Raw genomic sequence first — 25,174 nt, 5'->3', positions numbered from 1 at the left:
TTCTTGGCCACGTGGACGACGTAGGAGGCCTGGTAGAAAACCAGAGCATTGTCGTTGACATCGCCAATGAGTAGGGTGACGCTTGGGCTGGAGAAGAGGGTTGGCTTGCCTCTGTCAGTGGCAGTGATGCTGATGTTATACCTTGGGTCTGTTCCTGGTCCACGGCCCCATTTGTTACAAGCATGTAGTTAATCATTGGAGGAAGATTTTTCTCAAGGTGCATTTTCTTACATCAGACATCTGACCTCATTTTCTCCTGAATCCAGATCTTGTGATTTAAAGATCTTGTGATTTAAATCCTGGACAGTGATTACCGTCCAAGGTGCAGAATCTTTGGGAATCATTGTGGAATTAGAAGTAAAAATCGCCTCTAGGATATTGTCATTATCTTCTAGAATTTCAGTCTCAACTGTACACTGGACAATGAGTCCCTCTCTGTCACTTGCTACCAAAACCATGGAAATTTTAAAATCTTTAAAAGTCCAATGTACTTAAGGTTTTCATTTCTCCACTATTTGATCAAGGCCAAACTAGATATGGGTACTCTGGATTGCAAAGCCATATGTGATCTCTGCCTTGACACTCTAGTCCTGGTCGCTGGCCCTCACTTTCAGCACATAAGTGCCCGGATGCACATTTTCCCGAAGGCTGACGCTGTACACATCCTAGATGAACACAGGGTTGTCAATGGCTGCAACCAATAGGATCAGGAGCTGAGTGATGCTGCTTTGTTGGGGGCTGTCTAAGGCTGCTAGCACTACGGGTTGGGAGCTCTGCTTTTCCTAGTCAAGCGGCTTCTCTAACACATGATCAACATATGTCTTTCCACTGTTGGTCACTTTTACTTCAAAGAGAAATATAGAGTTGCTGCTAAGGTGATAATTTTGTAAGGAATTTCTCTCAACATCAGGATCTTCTGCAGGTTCTGTTGCAAACCTTGTTCCAGCTGGGTAAACTCAGAGATATGTAACTTAATAATATTCCTGCTGAAACGTGGTGCATGATCCTTCATATCCTGAATCTCTATATTAATGTGAAAAACATTTAAAGATTTTTCAACTACTGTTTGTTCATTTTTTTTGAGATGGCATCTCGCTCTATCACCCAGGCTGGAGTGCAGTGGTGCAATTGCCTCTCAGGTTCAAGAGATTCTCCTGCCTCAGCCTCCCGAGTAGCTAGGATTAGAGGTGGGAACCACCATGCACAGTAATTTTTGTATTTTTAGTAGAGACAGGGTTTCACCATGTTGGTCAGGCTGGTCTCGAACTCCTGACCTTGTGATCTGCCCGCCTCGGCCTCCCAAAGTGCTGGGATTACAGGTGTGAGCCACCATGCCTGGCCTTCAACTATTTCAAATCGTTATGGCCCAAGCTATAATTAGGGGGCGTATCTGCTCCTGATCCATTCAGTCACTCACAAGTAAGTCTCCACTTTCCCCACTTAGAATGAAGTATTATTTCTCAGCATTAACCCGAAGCTTTCAAGTGGGCATGTCCTGGACACTGAGTCCCAGATCCTTGGCAAGGTTTTCCACCACCAAACTCTTGGCCAGCTCCTCTGGGACTGAATAACGGATCTGCATCATAGAGAATGCCCAGCAGGATAGAAATAGCAGGAAAGGAAGCAGTAGTTGCCTTGGTTCTACCCAGACTGTCAGTCCAGCACCATTCCCCATCTCTTCCACAGTTAGAGTTGCTGCTGCTCCGGCCCAGATAAGCCCCTTTTCAAACTCTTCTTGGATTATAGGGTCTCCAGCCAAGAAGGAGCTGAACTCATTGCCTGTAAATCCGTTCCATTCCTGCTTGTAATTTGTAGAACTAGGAGCCATAATAGGAATGTTGTGGGTCTGCTCTTGGATTTGCATTCCATGAAATTAGAAAAGCCACCAAGCGGGAATGTTTGGGGATCGGCTCATTTATCTCTGTTTCCAGACTGGCCAACGGTGGCACTCTGAGTCCCTACTCTAGAACTGCAGCCTGAAGAAATGGGAGGACAGCATTCTGTAGAATTAGTTGAGAGCAGAGAGAAAGACGTTTCTCACTGGAACTTGCAAGCTGAAAGGCAGTAGTGCAGTCTTGCTCCTGCAATAAAATATTCCTGGGAATTTATAACCTCAGTGATGTCAGCTCATGAAGTCGAAGTGATGACTTATTTTTATTTCTTCTTGATGTTTGAGTATTTGTAGGCTTAGAATCTTTCTTTCTATTCCCACTTCCATGCCTGGGCTTTACTTTTTCCATGGAACACAGTCTCAGAATGAACTGTTGGCTGAATCTTCAGCTGAAATTATATAGGAAGCTTCTAAGAAGTTTCACATATGGATTTTTTTTTTTTTTTGTCAGAGTCTTACTATGTTGTCCAGGCTGGAGTGCAGTGGCGTGATCTCAGCTCACTGCAACCTCTGTCTCCCGGGTTCAAGTGATTCTCTTGCCTCAGCCTCCTGAGTAGCTGGGATTACAGGCGTCTGCCACACAATATGGAAATCTTATGAACTGAGGCATCTATTTTCAAAATTTGACAAACAAACCAGGTCCTTAGCCTTTTAAGATAAGTCAGACAGTTGGCAGGGTGCGGTGGCTCATGCCTATAATCCCAGCACTTTGGGAGGCCGAGGCAGGTGGATCATCTGAGGTCAGGAGTTCAAGAGCAGCCTGGCCAACTTGATGGAACTCTGTCTCTCCTAAAAATATTTTTAAAAATTAGCTGGGCATGGTGACAGGCGTCTGTAATCCCAGCTACTGGAAAGGCTGAGGCAGGAGAATCGCTTGAACCCAGGAGGCAGAGGTTGCAGTGAGCTGAGATCACACCACTTGCACTCCAGCCTGGGTGACAGAGCAAGACTCCAACCCCTACTCCAAATATACATATATATATATATTTATCAGACAGCTGCCTCTTATTAGGGTTTAGATATAGAGGAAAAGTCCATGTAAAATAATTGGTTTTGCACTATGGTTCTTTTTTCTCCAAGAGACCACTTTCCAATAATTGAACTCAAGCATTGTATTGAGTACTTAGAAGGTGTACAAACTACTGTGTGAAATACTTCAGAGAGTTAATGATGAACTAAGAAATTATATCTGCCCTCAATGACAATACACAGAGTAGATCCTTATATGACATGTATAAGAAAAATTATGGTGGTACCAACTTCTTTTACATACAGATTAAATTATTTTGTTTGATTCTATGTTCTCTTCAATGACAGTTTTTTAAAAACATTTTCCTGAACCAGAGCCCTTCCCATATGCTATCCAGAAGTCTCATCCTTTATAAAATATTTTTTCCAATTAGCTTTGCCATTGGCTGGCTATCTTTTGTCATCAATATTTTAGGAATGCATCCTAAACAGTATGCCCTGTTATTGGTAATTTTCCATTAAGTATGGTTTCTTAAAAGTGAGCTCAAAGTGGTTGGGCACGGTGGCTCACACCTGTAATCTCAGCTACTTGGGAGGCTGAGGTGGGTGCATCACAAGATCAAGAGATCGAGACCATTCTGGCCAATATGGTGAAACCCCATCTCTACTAAAAATACAAAAATTAGCTGGGTGTGGTGGCACGTGCCTGTAGTCCCAGCTACTTGGGAGGCTGAGGCAGGAGAATCACACGAACCCAGGAGGCAGAGGTTGCAGTGAGCCAAGATAGTGCCACTGCACTCCAGCTTGGTGACAGATTGAGACTCTGTCTCAAAAAAAAAAAAAAAGTGAACTCAAAGTGTAACATTAGAGGGTGACTGTGTCTCTTTCTTGAGATTTAGCCTCATCAGTTTGATCAATATCCCTTCAAAACTATGTGTTTGCTTTTCTGAACCTGACATCTTATATGAGGATAAAGCAGATTTTTATACCAGAACTATTCAATTCATGATCACAGCTATACTCTGTTACATGTCATAAAGAAAACTGATACAATTTGCTCATTTGTCATTAGCCTTATAATTCATTGAAAAGTGATGTATGAGATTAAATACACTATAAAAGTGCAGTATAGTCTCCTCTACATTCCTATGCTATTGCTGCTTCAAAAAGCATAATACTTCTGGAATGAAAGCAGTGGAAGAATGTCTTCTGATTGATTACATTCCAATTTTAGGTACTATAAAACAGTGAAGCTACAAATTTTAAATTATAGCTGAATGCTTTAACTTATTAGATGAAATGGATACATACACATCTGTCATACACATAAGAAGACAAGGAAAGTCCTTGACATAATTTTATGACTGGAATCAGAAGAAATGTAAACACATCCAAACCCACTGCCCAGTTAGTCTCAGAAAACAATCAATACATATCTTAATTATGAATCCTAAATTATCAACAAGTGTCCTAAAAATCCTAAAGCTAAGCCATTAGTTTCCATTCTTACATGGCCCAAACCAAATAATGATCACCAGCCTTCTGGTTTCGGTGATCCATTTTCTGGTGAAATTATCTAAGATCCCATTGAAGTAAACTGCTTCTTTAAAATAAGTTTCACAAAATCCTTGTTTAGATTTCACTATAGTTCAGACAAAGAAAAAGTAACACTCACAAAATTGTCTCATATAAAAATCTTTCCCCCATCTTTTATGGCCTAAAACTGTGGCTTCTAAACCAAGAATGTGCCTAGGCACTTAAGATTTTTAAACCAGCTTTCACAAAAATTCTAGAACAGTTTTATTTCCATCCACAAATCATCCCATTGTACCACATGGAGAAGCACACAAAAATCATTATTATTTTTCCCAACAGAACATCGAGTGTGCTGGCATTGAAAATATAAGTCCTTTTTCTTGTCAACCATTAAAAATGGCTACTGTTAATTAATTGCATGTTGTGAATCAGATTTTTGTTAGCCCTAGCCATCACCACGACCTTTCAAATTAGATATGATTATTCCTACTTTGCTGAAGCTCAAAGAGATTAAATAACTTGCTAAAGGTGACACAGTTAAGAAGTTACCTAATTGCAAAGCTGCTATCCTTCTATGATACATCCGAAAATTCAGAATCCTGGTATCAGGTAATCCCCAGAGTACATTATTTGTTTATCCATTCATTCAACAACTATTTAATAAAGCCTATTCAGCTCAAACTGGAAACATAGTTGATTGAAACCACTGATATTTGAGATATGGTCTAAAGGTCTTGACTATTCATGCTCTAACTCTCAATGATTTGTTCCTAAATCAAGTTAGGTGAGCAGAGGTCAGAATAATTAGACCATGTTAGCTTAGCTTCCCAAATCATTTGTTTTCCTATTATGTCTTTCTTTCTATTTGACTATATATGAGAACTGTCCATGTGATAAACATTTTGGTAGTTCATACAAGATGATGGAGGAGAGAAGTTTCATTGTCCTCTATTTCTCAATATTACTTATAGAACACTGTACTTATTAAATTCTATTTGAAAACTAATGTAAATACAAATTTAGTATTTTTAGATAAATTCAAATACTTTCTTTAAAAAAATCACACAAGTAGAACCACACACTCTATATTTTGCATCCTTTTTTGGTCTCAGAAGCAGCAACTGCCTCATTTTAGAGTCCTTGGATGTCTTTCATTCTCTAAGTGGTTTCCAATCTCTTTTCTGAGTTTTAACTATTGTATCTTTCAAAGTAGATAGGCAGCTAACAAAGAAGAAAGAAAAAATAATTGGGATGTTATGTTTCCCTAAACCTTTACAGAATTCATCAAAAGAAATCAAGCAATGCTTTTCAAAGAGTAATACACTTTAGCATTCAGTATCTGTAAGCACTCTACAATAAGCATAAAGTTCTCAGAAAACACTTAGAATCTGTGCACGTTTCAGAAATTTTCCCATAGTTGTAAAAGTTATGGGGAATTTAATGTAGAAAGCAGGCGATATTACTGCAAATTTGCCCCAGTACTAAAAAAAGTACTCAAAACACATTTTGTTAATTCTGAATATTCCACAAAGTCATCATTAGTATTATTAGTGTAGGAAATGGGCAAAAGAAATGTCTAACTTGGAAACACATACAGATATTGTATTAATGAAATGCATAACAGAAGTGAAAAATAGTCTTTACCATTTTTCGTCATGGCAATACAGTATATTGTATATTTAAGTGATAAAATTTTAAATACAGAAGAAATAAATTCACTATATTTGTAAGTTCATGAATGATTTAAAACTATGAAATGACTTGGGATACTGAGAAAGTATAAATGGACATATCCCTAATGGCCAGAAAGAATTTCTGCACTTTGAAAGAAACTAAATTCACTTTATGAATTTGCTAGCAATCTCAAGTATAGTTAAAAGCCACTCTATATACAAAAGTTTATTAAAATTTTATTTATATTTTCCATTGAATTAGATTTCTCCCCCCTAGATAAACAGATCAGTTGTTATCAGATGCTCTACACAAAACTGCTGCATGGTCAATGGGAAAAAAATGAAAGTGGGAAAAGAGCATTATCATTGATAAATTCAGCTAGAAAATGATATAGAGTATTAACAAAGTAATTTTATAAATTGTTAATAACTTATATCTATTATATAAAATATATGTACATAAATAAGGTATGAGGGAAGGTGACTGGATTGTTGTTGGTGTCTGTCACATATATATAAATTTATTGATGTCTGCTTTATAAATTCCAAGTGTACTAAGGGATATATATCTCCAAGCTCAGAAAAAAAAAATATATATATATATATATTTTTTAGAGGTGTAAAGTGGGAAATCAGGGGTCTCACAGCCTTCAGAGCTGACAGCCCCCAACAGAGATTTACCCACATATTTATTAACAGCAAGCCAGTCATTAGCATCGTTTCTATAGATATTAGATTAACTAAAAGTATCCCTTATGGGAAACGACGGGATGGGAGGAAATAAAGGGATGGGTTGGGCTAGTTATCTGCAGCAACGGCATGTCCTTAAGGCACAGATCGCTCATGCTATTGTTTGTGGTTTAAGAACACCTTTAAGCGGCTTTCTGCCCTGGGCGGGCCAGGTGTTCCTTGCCCTCATTCCGGTAAACCCACAACCTTCCAGCGTGGGCGTTACGGCCATCATGAACATGTCACAGTGCTGCAGAGATTTTGTTTATGGCCAGTTTTGGGGCCAGTTTATGGCCAGATTTTGGGGGGCCTGTTCCCAACACAAAGAGACAAGCAGCAAGAGGAAGAAATGCAAGATCCTACAGGAAAAACAGAGAATACCTCTAATTTCCACCTCCCCCACAATGCCCAAGTCATCTAGTCCAGAAATCGTACTTTGCTTACACTGACAGAAATAAATACACTGGAATTACAAATCTTGGATATAATCCCAAGCTTGCTGTAACAGAAAGGACACAGAAATCAGCCTAAAGGGAGTCCCAAAGGCCAATCCTGGGACAATTTCAGCATCAAAATAAATAACTGATATTAACAGATTACGGGCCATTGAATAAAATAGAAAACCATGCTTCCAGAATCATAGAAACAAACATATATAGAGAATATAAAATTCTTCTTCAAGGTAGAAAGCCAATTAACAACTGTAGAAGAAACAATGGAATTATAAAATCTTCATTTGGAAGCGATTATAATAAGTGATTAAAGCAAGTGTCATCAGTGGATGAAACTAGAGGATAAAGTTTTTTTTTGTTTTTTTTTTGAGATGGAGTTTTACTCTTGTTGCCCAGGCTGGAGTGCAATGATACAATCTCAGCTCATTGCAACCTCCACCTCCCAGGTTAAAGCAATTCTCCTGACAGCCTCCCAAGTAGCTGGGATTACAGACATGCACCACCACGCCTGGCTAATTTTGTATTTTTTTTAGTATAGACGGGGTTTATCCATGTTGGTCAGGCTGGTCTCAAACTCCCAACCTCAGGTGATCCAACTGCCTCGGCCTCCCAAAGTGCTGGGATTACAGGCGTGAGCCACCGCGCCCAGCCAGAAAAGAATATCTGATAAGGGCGGGGCACTGTGGTTCACGCCTGTAATCCCAGCACTTTGGGAGGGAGAAGCAGGAGGCTCGCCTGAGCCCAAGTTCCAGATCAGCCTGATCAACATAGTGAGACTCCTGTCTCTACAAGAAAGTAATAAATAGGTAGATAGATAGATAGATAGCAGGTGGCTTGCACCTGTAGTCCCTGTTACACCGGAGGCGAAGGTGGGAGAATTGCTTGAGCCTAGGAGTTTGAGGCTGCAGTGAGCTATGATCGTGCCGCTGCATTCCAGCTTGGGCGACAGAGCAATTAAAAAAAAAAAAAAGAAAGAAAATTTGATATAAACTCACCTGAATTAACCCATGACTGTCTTTAGAAAATACCGAATCACCTGACAGCAAAAGGGGCTCGCTTTTTTCAAAGCTCTCCTGGCTGACGAGCATGTCTGCATAGTTGGGCTGCGGGAAGATCAGGTGACTCTTCCGCGAGTCCGTGGTGAGGGAAACCTCGTGGGAATAAGTTTGCAGAAAAGCCTGCACCCCGTCCACGCCCACAAAGTGCGACGCCGGCGCTCCTGTCAAGCCGCCTCCTGAAGCCTGCAGCAGGCGTGACTGGTGCCAGCGCCGCAGCCTGAGCGCCAGCAGCACGATGACGAAGGCCAGGAAGACGCAGGAGACCGCGGCCACCGCTACCACCAGGTACAGAGTGAGGTCTGAGGTTTCAGAGTTAGCCAGAGACTCGAGGCTGCCGAGGTCCGCCAGGATTTGGGGGATGCTGTCGGCCACGGCCACGGTGAGCGTGACAGTGGCGGAGAGAGGGGGCTGGCCGTGGTCCTGGACGGCCACTACGAGGCTCTGCTTGAGCGCTTCTCTGTCCAGCAGGGCTCGCGCCGTGCGCACCTCGCCCGTGTGCAGACTCACCGCGAAGAGTCCCGGCTCGCTGGCCTTGAGCAGACGGTAGGACAGCCAGGCGTTCTGGCCCGAGTCTCTGTCCACCGCCACCACCTTGGTCACCAGGTAGCCGGGCTCTGCGGAGCGGGGCGCCAGCTCCACGCCAGTGGAACCGTCTGTGGGGAGGGCGGGGTACAAGATCTCGGGCGCATTGTCGTTCTGGTCCAGCACAAACAGGCTCAACGACACGTTGCTGCCGAGGGGCGGGTGCCCGTTGTCCCGCGCCATCACTTTCACTGGCAAGTCTCGGAACTGCTCGTAGTCGAAGGAGCTCAGCGCATACAGTACCCCAGTGTCGGAGTTGATAGACACGTAGGACGATAGGGGTGCCCCTTGGATGGTGTCCTCAGCCAGGGAATAAGTGATCTGGGCGTTCTCCTCACAGTCGGGGTCGTGGGCGGTCACAGAGACGAGGGAAACTCCTCTGGGATTGTTCTCTGGGATATAAGCGGAATAGGAGGCCTGAGGGAAGACCGGCGGGTTGTCGTTGGTGTCTGCCACGTTCAGCGAGATATGAGTTTCCGTGGATAAGGGCGGGGTTCCCCGGTCAGTGGCGGTCACTGTGATATTGTAGTTAGGAACTTGTTCCCTATCCAAGACTATGTCTGTGACTAAACTATAGTAATTTCCGTAAGATTTTTCTAATTTAAAGGGCAGATTTCCTTGGATGAAACAGATCACTTGTCCGTTTTCCTCAGAATCTTGGTCATTTACATTTAAAAGGGCAATTAATGTCCCTCTGGGAGAGTTTTCGGGAACCGAGCTGGCGAGAGAGGTGAGGACCACTTCTGGGGCATTGTCGTTCACGTCCAGAACAGTGATCAGGACTTTGGCTCGCGCAGAATATCCTGCATTATCCATTGCTTGCACTTCCATCTGGTAGAATCCTGACTCCTCGTGGTCCAACTCCCCTATTGTTGATATTGTCCCTGAATTACAATCTAGTTTGAAAACTTGGGCCGCCTTATCGTCCACATACCGGAAGGAATACCTCACTTCCGCATTGACTCCTTCGTCAGGGTCGGTAGCGTTGACTACAAGCAGCTGCGTGCCCACGGCCAGATTCTCCGGAACGCTCGCGCGGTACTCGGGCTGAGCAAACGCTGGTGCGTTGTCGTTCGCATCCAGAACCATCACGCGGATGCGCGCGGTACCTGTGCGCACCAGGTCGCCCCCGTCGGAGGCCGTAAGGACCAGGTGGTGAGCAGCCTTTTCTTCGCGGTCCAGGGCGCGTTTCAGCACCAATTCGGGGTACTTACTACCGTCGGCTCCATTTTGCACGATCAGGGAGAAGTGAGTATTCGGGCTGAGCTCGTAGCTCTGCAGAGAGTTCTTCCCGATATCCGGATCCCAGGCGTGGGGTAGAGGGAACCGCATCTCAGTGGCTGCGTTTTCACTAATTTTTATTTCTAATTCACTTTCACGAAAGTAAGGCGCATTGTCGTTAATGTCCCTTACTTCTACTTCTACTCCATATATTTTCACTTTATCCTCCATCAGAATGTCTAGATTTAATTGACACTTGATGGCCCCCATACAGAGCTCCTCCCGGTCTATCCTGCCCGCCGTGACCAAGCTGCCGCTGCGCGGGTTCAGGGCGAAAAGCTGCGTCCTACCTCTGGGGATGATGCGGACTCCGCGTTCCGCCAGCTCCCGGGGCTCCAGCCCCAGGTCCCTGGAGATGTCGCCCACCCTAGAGCCTTTCTCCAGCTCTTCCGGAACTGAATAGCGTATCTGGGTGCATCCAGTCTCCCACAGAGTCCCCAGGAGGATTCCCAGCAGGACAAGCCCTTTGCAGTGCCGGTGCGGTCGCGCAAGAATCATTCTCATCTTCCTCCAGAATTATTTTCAATTCTGCCCTTAACCACTGAAGTCAGGAGCAGTTCCTTCGCCCATAGAATGGGACAGTTGGGAAGTCAGAGCTCCTCCGTTGTTTCCTCATAGTCCCAGGGATGGTTGATTCCTAGCTATCTGCTTTGTGCTTCAGGCGCGTGCAAGGCGAGCAGGATCTCCGCTTTTCTCTCCCCCATTGGTGAACAGCGGCGCTCAGAGTCCTAACCAATAACTGCACAATCTTGAACTCCCAGAAAGGAAATTTCGTTTTTATATCTTAAATAGCTCCACCTACTGTTCTTCAAAAGGGGATGGAAATCTACAGTATTCGCTTTAGTAGAAACTTCAGTGAGCTTCTTTTTTATTTATTTATTTTTTACCCAATGAGCTTTTTTTCCCCAATGAGCTTTTAAATGAATTGTAAGTTTCTATAAACAATGATTTTAATCTTATAATGTTAGTGCATATGCTTTGAGATTACTGTTCCCCCAACACACCTATTATGGGGTATGTCTCCCTAGGAGTTTCTCTTTTTGACAAATCATATAATATAATAATTTAAACTTTCTGATTCAGCTATAATTTGGGGAAAACATTTTTAAATAGATTCCTTGAACGATCCTGAATGGAAGGATTACTTTACCAGGTTGTTGACATTTAACGCTTAAAAATCAAATTTTCATGATATTATGGAAACCTAAAAATGATATGTGATTGTATACATTATCAAAATCACACTTAACAAGAACCCAAGTGAAAAAGAAACATTAATATTTTTAGCATAAAGTAGAAGCATTCCAACTTGCATTGACTGGAAATAACGGAAGTACTCCAGAATACTATTAACACATTATATTTCAAAAATATTTATTGTTGAGGAAACTTAGTAAAAGAAAATTGGTAGTCCAAAGAATGTTACAGACTTACCTTTTCCTGGGTAACTGACCTAATTGTAATTACTAACAATTACTGGTAATACTTTTGGAAGCCCATCAAAATATAGGGAAAAAATTCTCCCTAAGAAATAACTGGCTACTGTACTTTCATGAGCGTAAATATTTATACTGTAAAGATAAGATATTTGCTAGGCATAAAATAATATATTTTAAATTGGGAAGAAATATATAGGTAGCTGTGAGAAAAGATCAGACATAAAATTGAGTTTACTTGAATTACAAGAATCACAAGTAAATGTAACTGAATATTACCAAATCATTACTATGTTCTTATTTTTTTAACCTTTTTTCTCTGCCAGGCACAGTGTCAGGCAACTGTAGTCTCAGCTACTCTGGAGATTGAGGTGGGTGGATCGCTGCAGCCCAAGAGTTTGAGTCCAGCCTGGGCAACATAGTGAGACCTTAATCTCAATTTTTTTTTTTTAAAAAAAGCATTTTCTCCATTTTCTCATGAATTTTCTTCAAAATTTATAGTTAATGGATTAAAGATAAAGCCTTATATACTCAAATATTGATGTCCCAAGAAACACCACAGGAAAAAAATTTATTCCTCAATTAAAATATCTCAATGACAGCAGTATCATAATACCCACTTTTCACACGTGTGTGTGTGTGTGTATAAAGAATGTCTCCGGGCAGGGCGCAGTGGCTCACGCCTATAATACCAGCACTTTGGGAGGCCGAGGCGGGAGGATCACGAGGTCAGGAAATCGAGACCATCCTGGCTAACACGGTGAAACCCCGTCTGTACTAAAAATACAAAAAATTAGCTGGGCGTGGTGGCGGGCGCCTGTAGTCCCAGCTACCCGGGAGGCTGAGGCAGGAGAATGGCCAGAACCCGGAAGGCGGAGCTTGCAGTGAGCCGATATCACGCCACTGCACTCCAGCCTGGACCACAGAGCGAGACTCCGTCCAAAAAAAAAAAAAAAGTCTCCTGTAAAAATGGTCAAAATGTTTCAAAAATACATGAAAGCTAATAATGAAGTTACTGGCCCACACAGAAAGGAACAGAAAATATTAAGAGTGGGCAAACAAACCTGAAGCAATAGTAGATATAATATGTTTAAGATTTTCTTGCCAAAATATTGGTTTGAAAATTAAACCACACCCATTTGTAAATGAAAGACATTTATTGGAACTCATGTGAGTAGGAGCAACAGAGTTAGAGCTTATCTTGTTATTCTCTTCAGTGAAGCTTGCTACCAGAGAAACTTCATTAGAAAGATCTTGTGGGGGGACTGTTTCTGGTGTCATGGTGAGAAAATTAAATCTTTTTCTAGAATCCGAGGGAACATAGAGATTGCAGGAATAAAGCAAATTTCCCTCATTGTAGTTGGGAGAAACCCTTGGTCTAGTCTTAGAACACAGACCAGGGTTAAAGCAACCCCAGGCAGAGGGGCTGGAAGAGCATCGCAGGTGCAAGGCGATCGCCAAAATCACTGCGAGGAAGAAGAGCATAGAAATCAAGGCCAAGGCCCCGACCAGGTAAATCTGCAGCTTTGCCTGGGAATCAGAGGGCACAGGACCGTCACTGAAGTCTGGCAGTGCCTCCTGCAGGCTGTCTGCGAAGACTAGGTGAAGCGTAGCGGTGCAGAGAGCGGCGGCTTTCCTCCGTCACGCACAGCAACCAGCAGGTTGCCCGTGTGCAGCCCCAGGCTGAAAAGCCTGGGCTCAATGGCCTGCAGCACGTGGTAGGACAGCCAAGCGTTGTGTCCCGAATCTGCGTCCACCACCACCACCCTGGTCACCAGGTAGCCGGACTCTGCGGCGCGTGGCACCATATCGAAGAGTGCGGAGGCATCGGGCCCCAGCGCGGGGTACAGCACCTGCGGCACATTGTCATTGAGGTCGCCCACCAACATGCGCAGGCTCACGTTGGCGCTGAGCGCGGGCGAGCCCTGGTCGTGGGTCTGCATCGTGAGCTCAAAGGCGCACAGCTGCTCGTGGTCGAAGGCGGGCTGCGCGACCACCACCCCGCTCTGTGCGCTCACCGACACGTAGGACGACAGTGCCCGCAGCTCCAAGTCACTGGTAACGATGGTATAGGAGACTTGGTCATTCAGCCCTAGGTCCAGGTCAGAGGCGCTGACTTATGCCATGGAGGCTCCGGGAAGGTTGTTTTCGGCCACGTGGACCACGTAGGAGACCTGGTGGAAAACCGGAGCATTGTCGTTGACTTTACCAATGCGTAGGGTGACGCTTGTGCTGGATGAGAGTGGAGGCTTGCCCCTGTCAGTGGCAGTGATGGTGACGTTGTACTCCGGGATCCACTCCCAATCCAGGGTCCCATCTGTTACAAGCTTATAGTAATTATTGGTGGAAGATTAGATACTAAAAGGAACTCTTTCGTTTATGAGGCATGTAACCTCTCCATTTTCTCTCGAATCTTTATCATGTGTTTTGAACAGAGTGATCACCGTCCAGGGTTCTGCATCCTCAGTTACAGAACTGGACACTGAAGTAAAAACCACGTCTGGGGCATTGTCGTTCTCATCTAGGATTTCTAGTATAATTTTACATTCGCTGGTCATGCTTCCACCATCCTTAGCTTCTATGCGCATGGTATAACTGCTACGAATTTCGAAGTCTATTAAGTCTTTGGATTTACTTTCCCCATTTTGATGGTCTAGCACAAACATATTTCCAATATCATCTCGTAGGGATTTGAAAGAGTAGGTGATCTCCGCATTGACACCTTCATCCTGGTCAGTGGCTGTACAGAGGTGCCTGGGGGCACATTCTCTCTAAGGCTGACTTTGTATACATCCTGACTAAAAACTGGGGCATTATTGTTGGCATCAGTGACCTCAATTTGAATTGCAGCAGTGCCATTTAGGACTGGGTCACCCACGTCCATTGCTTTCAGGACCAGGAGATGAGAGCTCTGTTGCTCCTGGTCCAGGGGCTTCTGGAGCATTCTTGCCGTTAGTGTTGTCCATCATCAGAGAGAAATGTTCATTAGAACTGAGCTGGTAACTCTGGAGAGAGTGAGGCCCTACCTCTGCATCTATAGCAGATTCCAGGCCAAACCGAATGCATGGAATTGCTAGTTCATTGATTTGTAAAACAATGCTATTTTGGGGAAAATGAGGTGGATTATCATTTATATCTTCTATCATCACATTTATGTGAAAAACATTTAGAGGATTCTCTGCTACAATCTCTAAGGGTATGACATGGAGGATTTTGAGGACAGTGACTCTCAATCTATTTTGTCACTCACAAGTATGTTCCCATTCTCCATGTTCATGGTAAAGTATTGTTTCTCTGCACTAACTCTAAGGTTTCAGGTCAATAAATCCTGAACATGCAGCCCCATGTCCTCAGCAAGGTTCCCCACCATGGAGCCCTGGACCGTTTCTTCTGGAATAGAGTAGCAGATCTTCTCCGAGGGCGCCCCGCAGAACAAAGGCAGCAGGAAAGGGAAGAGTGCTTGCCGCTGCCGGGTCCTGCTTCTCTACTTCACCCTGTTTCCCATCCTTCCCGTGCGTTGCTGCAATCTCCGACGTTAAGAGAAAATGTTTCACAAAGTGCTTTTAAAATATTTACTTCCACACATAGAAAACTCAATGCTCCCAGTTTGAGGGCACCCCAATCCATATGGAATCAGATTTGCAGGAGCAGAAAGCCCAAGTCTTGGCCACTCTCCAACTTGCTTCTGTGACTGAACAGAATATTGTCCTGGTAGATCCCAGGCTCCAGTTCTTGCAGCACATTGGCCAACAGCGGGGCTCTGAGTCTATTTAGAAAACTGCAGCCGGAAGCCTTTGCTAATTCAATGGGATTCAGAATTTACACAGATGTGTTGGACTAATGTATAGGAAACTAGACATTTTGTGAGTTCTGGTAGTGACTATTTTCCAGTGTTTACTACCAAAGAAGATTCCTTAGAGATGGGATCCTACAGAACAGTCATTAACCCAGTAAAGAGAAGTTAAAAGTTTGGTTTTTTCTAAGCAGAAGCAATGCACATGTTGCAAGAACTAGGCAGTCTTCTCTCCTGATGTAGAACGAAAACCATGTGGGAAAACATCCCCATCAAGTGGTATGGGAAAATTTTGACCACTATGAAATGATATGCACTGTTATTTTCAATCTGATGTGCAGATAATTTTCCTCCTAGTTTTATCAGAGAAAACTGGAGGAGCACTGAGAGCTATATAGGGCATATTCAGAATAAAGTTAGCCACACCCTTCTTATCACTTATAAAAGAGGTTTCTGAAAAGGATTATTAAGTGTTTCATGCTTTTATCATAAAGAGAATATAAAGCTATAGCCTAGTAGGTTGCCATAGGAATTAATAACATGAAATGTGATGGTGTTTTATTTTTATCCTCTGTTTAATGGGACTATATGTTATACATTAACAGAACTTTATCACTACCTCCAAATCAACATAACCCTCTTAATATCACATTTCAAAGCCAACCCTTCCTTTTTGTTCTCCAAGATCTTGGGAAGTTAGTATAGATGAGGTTTTATAATATGGAACAATCTCCTTTTCCCAGCCAAATACCTCATAACCTTTTTATTTAACTAATTCCAGTTAAAGTACAATGCCTTACATCATTTTTCTCAGTTTGGAATTCCACAAGTATAAATCCTATCCCTAGATGCTCAAAATACCCGAACATTTTTCTTGACTTCAAGAAAAATGTAGGCATCTGTTGGAAGACTTGCCTTTCCTACAGTTGAAATTATTTTTGTCTGAGCCCTAGATAGTCAGTTTACAACTAATGACATAAGGTAAATTCCTAAATGAGAAAACTAAACTTGAAAGGGAACATAAATATGCAAGTAATTTGGGGCAAATACCTAGAAGTGATGTGAGAGTGTTGACTGAATTGATTATGGAAATGATTCCTGTGATCAAAAACCCTAGATAAGTCTCCTGTCCTCATTTGGCTTTCCTAGGCATTGCTTCAGATAACATGTATGTCAGGCAACTATCAAGCTTCAATAACAAGTTGGTCTGAATAAAAGAACTGAATGTACTATTTGCCATAAGAATGACCTTATAAAGAAAGAAAGAAGGAATCTATGACTCCCAAGTACACTGAAAATGAACAAAAAAATAGCCAGAAGGATACTAGCTAAATCAGTTTAATTAAAGTCCAAATACCTTCAATCTATTTATATATTCACAAACTACTCTATTTGAATAAATCTGTAGACATCTTTAGCACATTTGAAAATAGGTTTTTGAGAAGCACTGAATCAAAATCAAGTTATTTCTATATATCGATTTACTACATTAAAAAACCTTCCATACATACAAACACAGACACCAAAGTAAAAGAATAAAAGGAAATAATACCAGTTCAATAGTTCAATTATTTCCTCATAACAGTAAATGTAACTTCACCATAGTAATGGAAAAGACATCTAGAGCTTAAGAAAAAATGTGATCTAAATTTTATCTCCCAAGGAAATCCAGTAGTTAAAAGCCAGTCAATATGTCTGTGTTGATAGGATGAAGAAATGAGACAAAGTTGAAATAGTCAACAGGATCTAAGCATATTACCAGCCACCAAGAATCAAACTAAAATTGCTCAGAGAAAAGCTTACATGTATAAGTGTGTGTGCATGTGTATAGATAGATAGATGAGAAAGAGAGCTAGAGGGAGCATGCTATTAAATCAACAGGATCAAAATTTGAACATTAGCAGTAATAGCAAATAATGGTGGAATATAACTACAAATCAGTGAAGGCACAGCAAAATTGAAATGGAAATAAAAAGTGTCTGTGAATCATTAATTTGTATCTATATATAATAAATTGAGAGCCTCATACACTGATAATAGAAAAATAATACTAAAATTCAACTTACTCCAAACCAAGCCAGCATAGTTGAATGGCCCCGTTGAAATCAAAAGAAAATATGCCAGGACTGAAAAATGACTTTCACAAAAACGTTCTGAAAGATTATGGTAATCTCATGAAAGGCAAAGTAAAACTCACATGTATTGCTCTAAATATATATGAACTAAATATATGCCGCCGCCCCCCAAACAGTTTTCATAACAGGCTCAAAAAACATCTCCTTAAAAGACTTGTGCCAAGACACCAACAATTAGGAGGCAGAGAAATAAATCTCACCTGATTGCTTGTCGGGTCACATTTGCCTAAAATGATAGCCGAGTCTTCAGCTATCAAGAGTGGCTCGCTTTTCTCACAGCTCTCCTGGCTGATGAGCGTGTCCCCATAGTTGGGCTGGGGGAAAATCAGGTGACTCTTCTGCGAGTCCGCAATGAGAGAGACCTCGTGGGAATAGGTCTGCAGGAAAGCCTGTACCCCGTCCACGCCTACAAAGTGTGAGGTGGGCATACCTGCCAACCCGCCTTCAGAAGCCTGCAGCAGGCGTGACTTATGCCAGCGCCACAGCCTGAGTGCCAGCAGCACGATGACAAAGACCAGGAAGATGCAGGAGACCGCGGCCACAGCCACCACCAAGTACAGCGTGAGGTCTGACGTTTCAGAGTTAGCCAGAGACTCGAGGCTGCCGAGGTCCGCCAGGACTTCGGGTATGCTGTCGGCCACAGCCACGGTGAGCGTGACGGTGGCCGAGAGAGGGGGCTGGCCGTGGTCCTGGACGGCCACCACGAGGCTCTGCTTGAGTGTGTCTCTGTCCAGCAGGGCCCGCGCTGTGCGCACCTCGCCCGTGTGCTCCCCCACCGCGAAGAGTCCCGGCTCGCTGGCCTTAAGCAGGCGGTAGGACAGCCAGGCGTTCTGGCCTGAATCTTTGTCCACTGCAACCACCTTGGTCACCAGGTAGCCAGGTTCTGCGGAGCGGGGTGCCAGCTCCACGCCAGTGGAGCCGTCTGTGGGGAGGGCAGGGTACAGGATCTCGGGCGCATTGTCGTTCTGATCCAGCACGAACAGGCTCAGCGACACGTTGCTGCTGAGGGGCGGGTCCCCGCTGTCACGTGCTATCACTCTCAGTTGTAAGTCTCGAAACTGCTCATAGTCGAAGGATTGTAGGGCATAGAGAACACCAGTGTTGGAGTTAATAGAGACATAGGAGGACAGAGGCACCCCCTGGACAGTGTCATCCTTCAGAGAGTAAGTGACCAGGGCATTCTGTTTGCTGTCCGGGTCGAGGGCGGTCACTGAGAAGATGGAGGCACCCCTGGGGTTGTTTTCAGGAATGTAGGCAGAGTAAGAGGAGTGAGGAAAAACGGGAGGGTTATCGTTGTCATCTGCCACATTCAGCCAGATATGAGTTTCTGCAGACAAAGGCGGGCTTCCCTGGTCTGTGGCTATCAATGTTATATTGTAGCTCTGGACCAACTCCCTGTCCAGCACTCTGCTTGTTATCAATTTGTAATAATTTCCATAAGTCTTTTCTAATTTAAAAGGCAGGTGGTTAGGAATAAAACAGGAGACTTGACCATTTTCTCCAGAATCTTGATCTTGCACATTTAGAAGAGCAATGACTGTACCTGGAGGAGAGTTTTCCAGAATTGAATTAATAGAAGAGGTGATAGTTATTTCTGGAGCGTTATCATTCACATCCACAACAGTGATCAACATCGTCGCGGTGGTAAAGAGACCTCCACCATCTTGGCCTTGAATTTCCATCTCATAGAATCTATATTTTTCAAAATCCAGAGACCCCCGTACTTGAACTTCTCCAGTTTGTGAATCCAATTGGAATATTTCAGAAGCCTTGCTTTCCATGCTCCGAAATGAATACATTACTTCCCCGTTGATTCCCTCGTCTGGATCCGTTGCATTAACCATCAGCACCTGAGTTCCGGAGCTGATGTTTTCTGGAACACTCACGCGATATACGGACTGTGTAAACATTGGGATGTGATCATTTACATCGAGGACCACCACACGAATGGGAACTGCGCCCTTTCGGATGGGATCGCCTCCATCTAAAGCTGTGAGGAGGAGCAGGTGAGCAGCCTCTTTCTCTCGGTCCAGGCTTCCCTCCAGTACTAGCTCTGGATTCTTGGCCCCATCCGTTCTGCCCCGCAGTTGCAAGGAAAAGTAATTATTAGGGCTGAGCTGGTAGCTCTGGAGGGAGTTCACGCCCACATCTGGATCCCTAGCATTAGGAAGAGCAAATCGCGCCCCAGGAATTGCGTGCTCACTGACTTTTATCTCCACTTCTTCTTCCTGGAAGCTGGGAGCGTTATCATTAATATCTATTATTTCCACCTCCACTCCGTAAATCTTCAAGGTGTCTTCCACGAGAAGTTCCATATTTAAAAAACAGGAGGACACCGTCTCACAGAGCTCCTCCCGGTCTATCCTGCCTGCCGTGATCAAGCTGCCGCTTCGCGGATTCACAGCGAAAAGCTGTGTCTTCCCTCTGGAGACGATGCGGACTCCGCGCTTCGCCAGCTCCCGGGGCTCCAGCCCCAGGTCCTTGGAGATATTGCCCACGAAGAAGCCTTTTTCGGTCTCTTCTGGCACCGAATATCGGATCTGCCTGGCCCTGAACCCCCGCAGCGTCCCCAGGAAAATGCACAGCAGCACCAGCCGACTGCGGTCCAGGCGCTGTAGCCGATTCGCCATCGCAGGCTCTAAGCCGATATTCCGCGGTTTCTTGAGCTGGTTGGTTGTGAATCGGCTTATGTATCTATGAAGTCCTAGGCCGACTGCATCCAAAATATATCAGAAAGCGAAGGAAAATACTTCTAAGTCTCCAGTGTCAGGATCTGTGAGTATCCATCTCATTCCGCTTTGTGTGGTAGAGGCGGGGGAGGGAGGGACTCAATGGCGCGCAGCTTCCCATTCCCTGATTGGTGAACAGCGGCGCCTAGAGCCCATTCTTATTATTGCAACGACTAAGAAATTCCGGAAGAAATGATTACGCTCACCTCTTTGTGAATCACACGTTATTTGTAGAGCTTAAAAACGATGATACACAATACTTATATTATGTGATGTTAAAACTTTACCAAGAACACCCACGAAAGGAGTAATTATTAAAAGGGCTTGCTTAATTTTTAAAAAGTTTTCAAAATATTACTGGAGCTGAAAACTTGTAGGTTATAGTTGGTTCCAGTTGATTTTAACTGACTGAAAGGAACGACATTTCTGGAAGTGGAAATAATACGGTCCCGATAAAATCATCAGGTAGGATGCCTAACTATAATTCTTACAAGTGTTCCTTTATTGAGTAAATGAAGATGAAATACTTGAGAAAAATTGAGTAGCATCAGGGTTTCAATTAAAATACCATGCCATAAAAATATACCAGTATTTTATATTTTTAACGGAAAGGTATTTTCATAAAAATGTCACCGCAGATTACCCATGTAGTTTGCTTTAAAATGTCTTTGAATAGTAGGAAGACTGAGGCATTTAATTTAAACTTTTGTTTTAATAATGATAACCATAAATTTGACCTATATTTTGGGAACTCTATGAAGAGGTTAACTAGAATCTTAAAATAATACCACTATATTGGAATATATTGTCATAGTGTAATATAAAAAGGATTAAATACATTTTTAAATACTTACCTGTTTAAGAATCTTCTTATCTGCTTCAACGCTGGGAGTTAAAATGTTAGCCAGTAGCATGCTATCTTTGTTGAGGTTATCTTGTGTGGCTGGACAATGATCAACAGATGTGAAAAAATTAAATTCTGGATTCATTTGATCCCCAGGCACACAAAAATTATAGGCATAGGGCAACGTTCCCTCACCGTAGTTGGGGGGACCCATAGGTCCGGACTTGGAGCAGAGAACTGACTCAAAGCAGCCCCCTGCAGTAGGGCTGAAAGACTGTCGTAGGTGTAGAGCAATAGTTAGAATCACCGCGAGGAGAAAGAGCACAGAAATCAAGGCCAAGGCCACCACCAGGTAAAACTGCATCTCAGCCTGGGAGTCAGAGGGTGTGGGACGGTCGCTGAAATCCAGCAGTACCTCTTGCAAGCTATCTGCGAACACCAGGTGCAGCGTGGCAGTGGCTGAAAGGGGTGGCTGTCCTCCATCTCTTACAGCGACTAGCAGACGCTGGCGGACCGAGTCCTTGTCACCCAAAGCACGCACCATGCGCACCTCGCCTGTTCGCAGCCCCAGGCTGAAGAACCCGGGCTCACTGGCCTGCACCACGTGGTAGGACAGCCAGGCATTGTGCCCCGAGTCGGCGTCCACGGCCACCACCTTGGTCACCAGGTAGCCTGGCTGCGCGGCCCGCGGCACTGTGTCGAAGAGCGCGGAGCCGTCGGGACCCAGTGCAGGGTACAGCACCCGCGGTGCGTTGTCGTTACGGTCGCCCACCAACACGCGCAGGCTCACATTGGCGCTGAGCACGGGCGAGCCCTGGTCGCGGGCCTGCAGCGTGAGCTCGAAGGCGCGCAGCTGCTCGTGGTCGAAGGCGCGCTGCGCGAACACCACCCCGCTCTGCGCGCTCACGGACACGTAGGAGGACAGCGTTGGTGACTCCAGGTCGCTGGCAATGAGAGAGTAGGAAACACGGCCGTTGGGCCCGAAGTCTGGGTCAGAGGCACTGACTTGCGCTATGGAGGCACCCGGCTGGTTGTTTTCTGGCACGTGGACCAGGTAGGCTGACTGTCCGAAAACCGGTGCGTTGTCATTGACGTCAGTAATGTGCAGGGTGATGGTTTTGCTGGAGGATAGTGGAGGCTTGCCCCTGTCGGTGGCTGCGATGGTGACGTTGTACTCTGGGGTCTGCTCCCGATCCAGGGCCTCATCTGTTACTAGCTTGTAGTAATTATTAGAAGAAGAATGAATCTTAAATGGAACACCTCTACTTAAACTACACCTGACTTCCCCATTTTCCCCTGAGTCTCGGTCCCGTGTTTTAAAGAGGGCAACAACCACTCCTGGAGGGGAATCCTCCATAATATGATCAGAGAGTGACGTGATGATTATTTCTGGGCTGTTGTCGTTTTCGTCTAGAACTTCTATAATTACTTTACACCGTGTTGAGAGAGATCCTCGGTCTTTTGCTTCTATGTTCATCGTATATCTTTCTACTTCTTCAAAATCCAAAGGCTGCTGAGTTAGAATGTTTCCTGTAGTGTAATCCAGAGAGAACACGTGCTGAGCTTTGTCAGCCACACCAGAGAAGGAATAAGTGATCTCTGAGTTGATGCCCTCGTCCTGGTCAGTGGCCTTCACTCTCAGGATGGAGGTGCCTGGAGGCACGTCTTCCCGAAGGCTGACCCTGTACACGTCCTGGCTGAACACTGGGGGGTTGTCATTGGCATCTATTACCAGGATTCTTATCTGAGCAGTACCGCTTCGGGGAGGGTCCCCACCATCTAAGGCGGTCAGTACCAAGTGGTGAGTGCTCTGCGTTTCTCGGTCCAGAGTCTTCTGCAATACTAATTCTGGATATTTGCCACCATCAGGATTGTCTTTCTCCACCAATGAGAAATACTCGTTAGGACTTAGTTGGTATTTGCTCAGCGAATTCATACTAATATCAGGATCTTCTGCAGACTCAAGAATTGTTCCCATCCCCGGGCTGACGGATTCACTGATTTCTAAGTTTATTTCATCTTTCTGGAATTGAGGGGCGTGGTCATTAACATCCTCAATCACCACAATGATATGAAAAATATTTAAAGGATTTTCCACCACAGCTTCCAATTGCAACTCACATCTTCTTCTCTCTTTGCATATTTGCTCACGGTCTATTCGGTCCTTCACAAGTAAGTCCCCGCTCTCCGCGTCTACGCTGAAGTGCAGTTTCTCCGCGCTAACTCGCAGCTTGCGAGCCGACACATCCAGGACACTGAGCCCTAGATCCTTAGCGAGGTTCCCCACCACCGACCCCTTGGCCAGCTCCTCCGGAATCGAGTAGCGGATAGGCTCACACAGCGTGGGGTAGAACAAAGGCAGCAGCAAAGGAAATAGTACCTGCCGCCGGCCGGCCCGGCGCCTCTGCGCCCAGCTCCCTCCCATCGTTCGCTCGGGTTCTCGCTGGGTCCCCGCTTTTCCAGTTGGAAAAAGTGCACTCTACCGCGCTAAAAGAGCGTTCGGCCCAGGACAGGGGGAGTCCCGGGTCTCGGAGTTGGGAATCCGGTGTGCTGGGCAAGGTCTGCGCAGCCGGGAGGCTCTCTGTGGGAGGTGGTTTTCTTCTTTCTGCTGTTGGCTGCGCAGGGAATCCTAGGCTAGAAGCTGAGGGATCCCCGGCGTCAGCGCTTGCTCTGCACTGGCCGACGGCGGCGCCCAGAGGCTCCGTGTGGGACTGCAGCTTGACTTTATCTCTTTCAAGAAATTTTTTTTTTTAACTACGAGTTGACAGCCAAAATATTTTAATCTTTTTCCTCAGTGATTCCTTTTACATCAGGAAATATATTTCCACGTGGTCATAACTATATCTTTTTAGTTACTGAATTTACATATATCTTGAATAAATGAATATTTTTTCTTCAAAATTTAAAAAGGCACAAAAGAATATAGCATGAAGGTTTATAGGTCTCCTATCCCACGGCCCATTGCTATCCAATTCCTCCATCCAGAGGCAGTCATTCTTGTTCCTTTTAAGAGCAATTATCTATGAAGCTGGAAGTACTGAAGATAAGCAACAAATTTTTTTGTCTTCAATTCTAGCCTATATTCACCTAGAAAGCAATAATTCCTTATTTCATACTTAAGTACTGGAATGCAACCATTGCCCTAGTCATTACCATCATCCAGGGTGTCCTGTATTGCTTTTAAATAATTATATTTCAAAATATTTTCTCACAATAGCTACAATGTCAAGAGTAGTTTTAAAAAAAAACCTGTATTTTTCAGAATAGATTTGAGATGAATGCAGAATAATTTTGACTCTCATTAACACAAATATAAAATAATAGTTTCAATGGTTTAATAGTTAATAACTATGACCCTAAAGAGTGTGCTTTCCTTCCACAGACCTATCATTCAACAAATATTGACTGACCTGAAAAAAGTCATGGAATTATAAGGGTCTTGAGAAACTTCAGAATGCTTTTTGACTTTATACTACCACATTTAGTAGAATACTAGTAATAAAATTAAGAGATCTACCTAATACATCACTATTTTCATTGAATTAAATGAACTCATCAGTACCTCCAATGATCCTTTGTTTATATAATTTCCCTTACTTCGTTACATATATTCTTTTCTTTTTTACAGCTGTGGTTGGTGTTTGTATTCTGATCTGCAGAAATGGCATTTCTTTCTTGACTCTAAGTTTATTTTGCCTCTCAATTTCAGGGTTTTCAGAGTTTCGGGTGTTTGCCTCCTTATACATTAAAGAGCCACTGAAATAGCTTTGTCATATATCTCTTGCTCCTGTTCTTGGGAACATGTACAAATTTATCTGTCTTCCCAACCCATATTTACTTTCAGCCTTAGTCATTAGAAAATTTAACAAAAAAGACAAAAGCAGAATCCCAAATGTTCTTAATTTCACCCTCTATAGCCTTCTCAGGATCCCTATTGAGCAATGAAAGTTAAATTAAAATGCTATATCTTCCACATAGTAGTGTGAAATTAAAGAATTGTATGCAAAAAGGATGCTGCAGTGTTATCAGGTATAAATAGGGCTCGAAAAATCTAAGCATACATTGT

At 43.8% G+C, this 25,174-nt stretch overlaps 5 protein-coding genes across 5 annotated transcripts in view; all 5 read right to left on the bottom strand.

Annotated features, from left to right (window-relative positions):
- Positions 1-25,174, bottom strand: part of PCDHGC5 (protocadherin gamma subfamily C, 5) — a 173,642-nt gene that overhangs the window by 71,329 nt on the left and 77,139 nt on the right. The window lies entirely within an intron of this gene.
- Positions 2,281-13,555, bottom strand: PCDHGA12 (protocadherin gamma subfamily A, 12). The gene is made up of 2 exons (XM_063724504.1): positions 7,959-13,555; positions 2,281-7,867 (listed from the first exon to the last, which is right to left on the bottom strand). Exon 1 carries the CDS (start codon positions 10,673-10,675, stop codon positions 8,036-8,038), a length of 2,640 nt encoding a protein of 879 aa, XP_063580574.1. The 5' UTR covers positions 10,676-13,555; the 3' UTR covers positions 2,281-7,867; positions 7,959-8,035.
- On the bottom strand, positions 13,206-13,550 carry LOC134761470 (protocadherin gamma-B1-like). The gene has a single exon (XM_063724512.1). The coding sequence runs from the start codon at positions 13,548-13,550 to the stop codon at positions 13,206-13,208; it is 345 nt and encodes a 114-aa protein (XP_063580582.1).
- On the bottom strand, positions 16,723-21,103 carry PCDHGA11 (protocadherin gamma subfamily A, 11). Its single transcript, XM_054555988.2, has one exon. The coding sequence runs from the start codon at positions 20,163-20,165 to the stop codon at positions 17,655-17,657; it is 2,511 nt and encodes an 836-aa protein (XP_054411963.2). The 5' UTR covers positions 20,166-21,103; the 3' UTR covers positions 16,723-17,654.
- LOC129059554 (protocadherin gamma-B7) lies at positions 21,107-23,867 on the bottom strand. Its single transcript, XM_054555994.2, has one exon. It carries the CDS (start codon positions 23,531-23,533, stop codon positions 21,107-21,109), a length of 2,427 nt encoding a protein of 808 aa, XP_054411969.2. The 5' UTR covers positions 23,534-23,867.

Source organism: Pongo abelii, chromosome 4, assembly GCF_028885655.2.
Source record: "Pongo abelii isolate AG06213 chromosome 4, NHGRI_mPonAbe1-v2.0_pri, whole genome shotgun sequence".
NCBI classification, from domain to species: domain Eukaryota; kingdom Metazoa; phylum Chordata; class Mammalia; order Primates; family Hominidae; genus Pongo; species Pongo abelii.
The sequence above is the reverse complement of the archived record's forward strand: the minus strand, read 5'-3'. Positions and strand labels throughout refer to the sequence as shown.

Bases quoted from the DNA above. Each gene is read 5' to 3' on its own strand.
- LOC129059554 (XM_054555994.2), bottom strand. From the start codon at position 23,533: ATGGGAGGGAGCTGGGCGCAGAGGCGCCGGGCCGGCCGGCGGCAGGTA.
- PCDHGA12 (XM_063724504.1), bottom strand. From the start codon at position 10,675: ATGAGAATGATTCTTGCGCGACCGCACCGGCACTGCAAAGGGCTTGTC.
- PCDHGA11 (XM_054555988.2), bottom strand. From the start codon at position 20,165: ATGGCGAATCGGCTACAGCGCCTGGACCGCAGTCGGCTGGTGCTGCTG.
- LOC134761470 (XM_063724512.1), bottom strand. From the start codon at position 13,550: ATGCAGACCCACGACCAGGGCTCGCCCGCGCTCAGCGCCAACGTGAGC.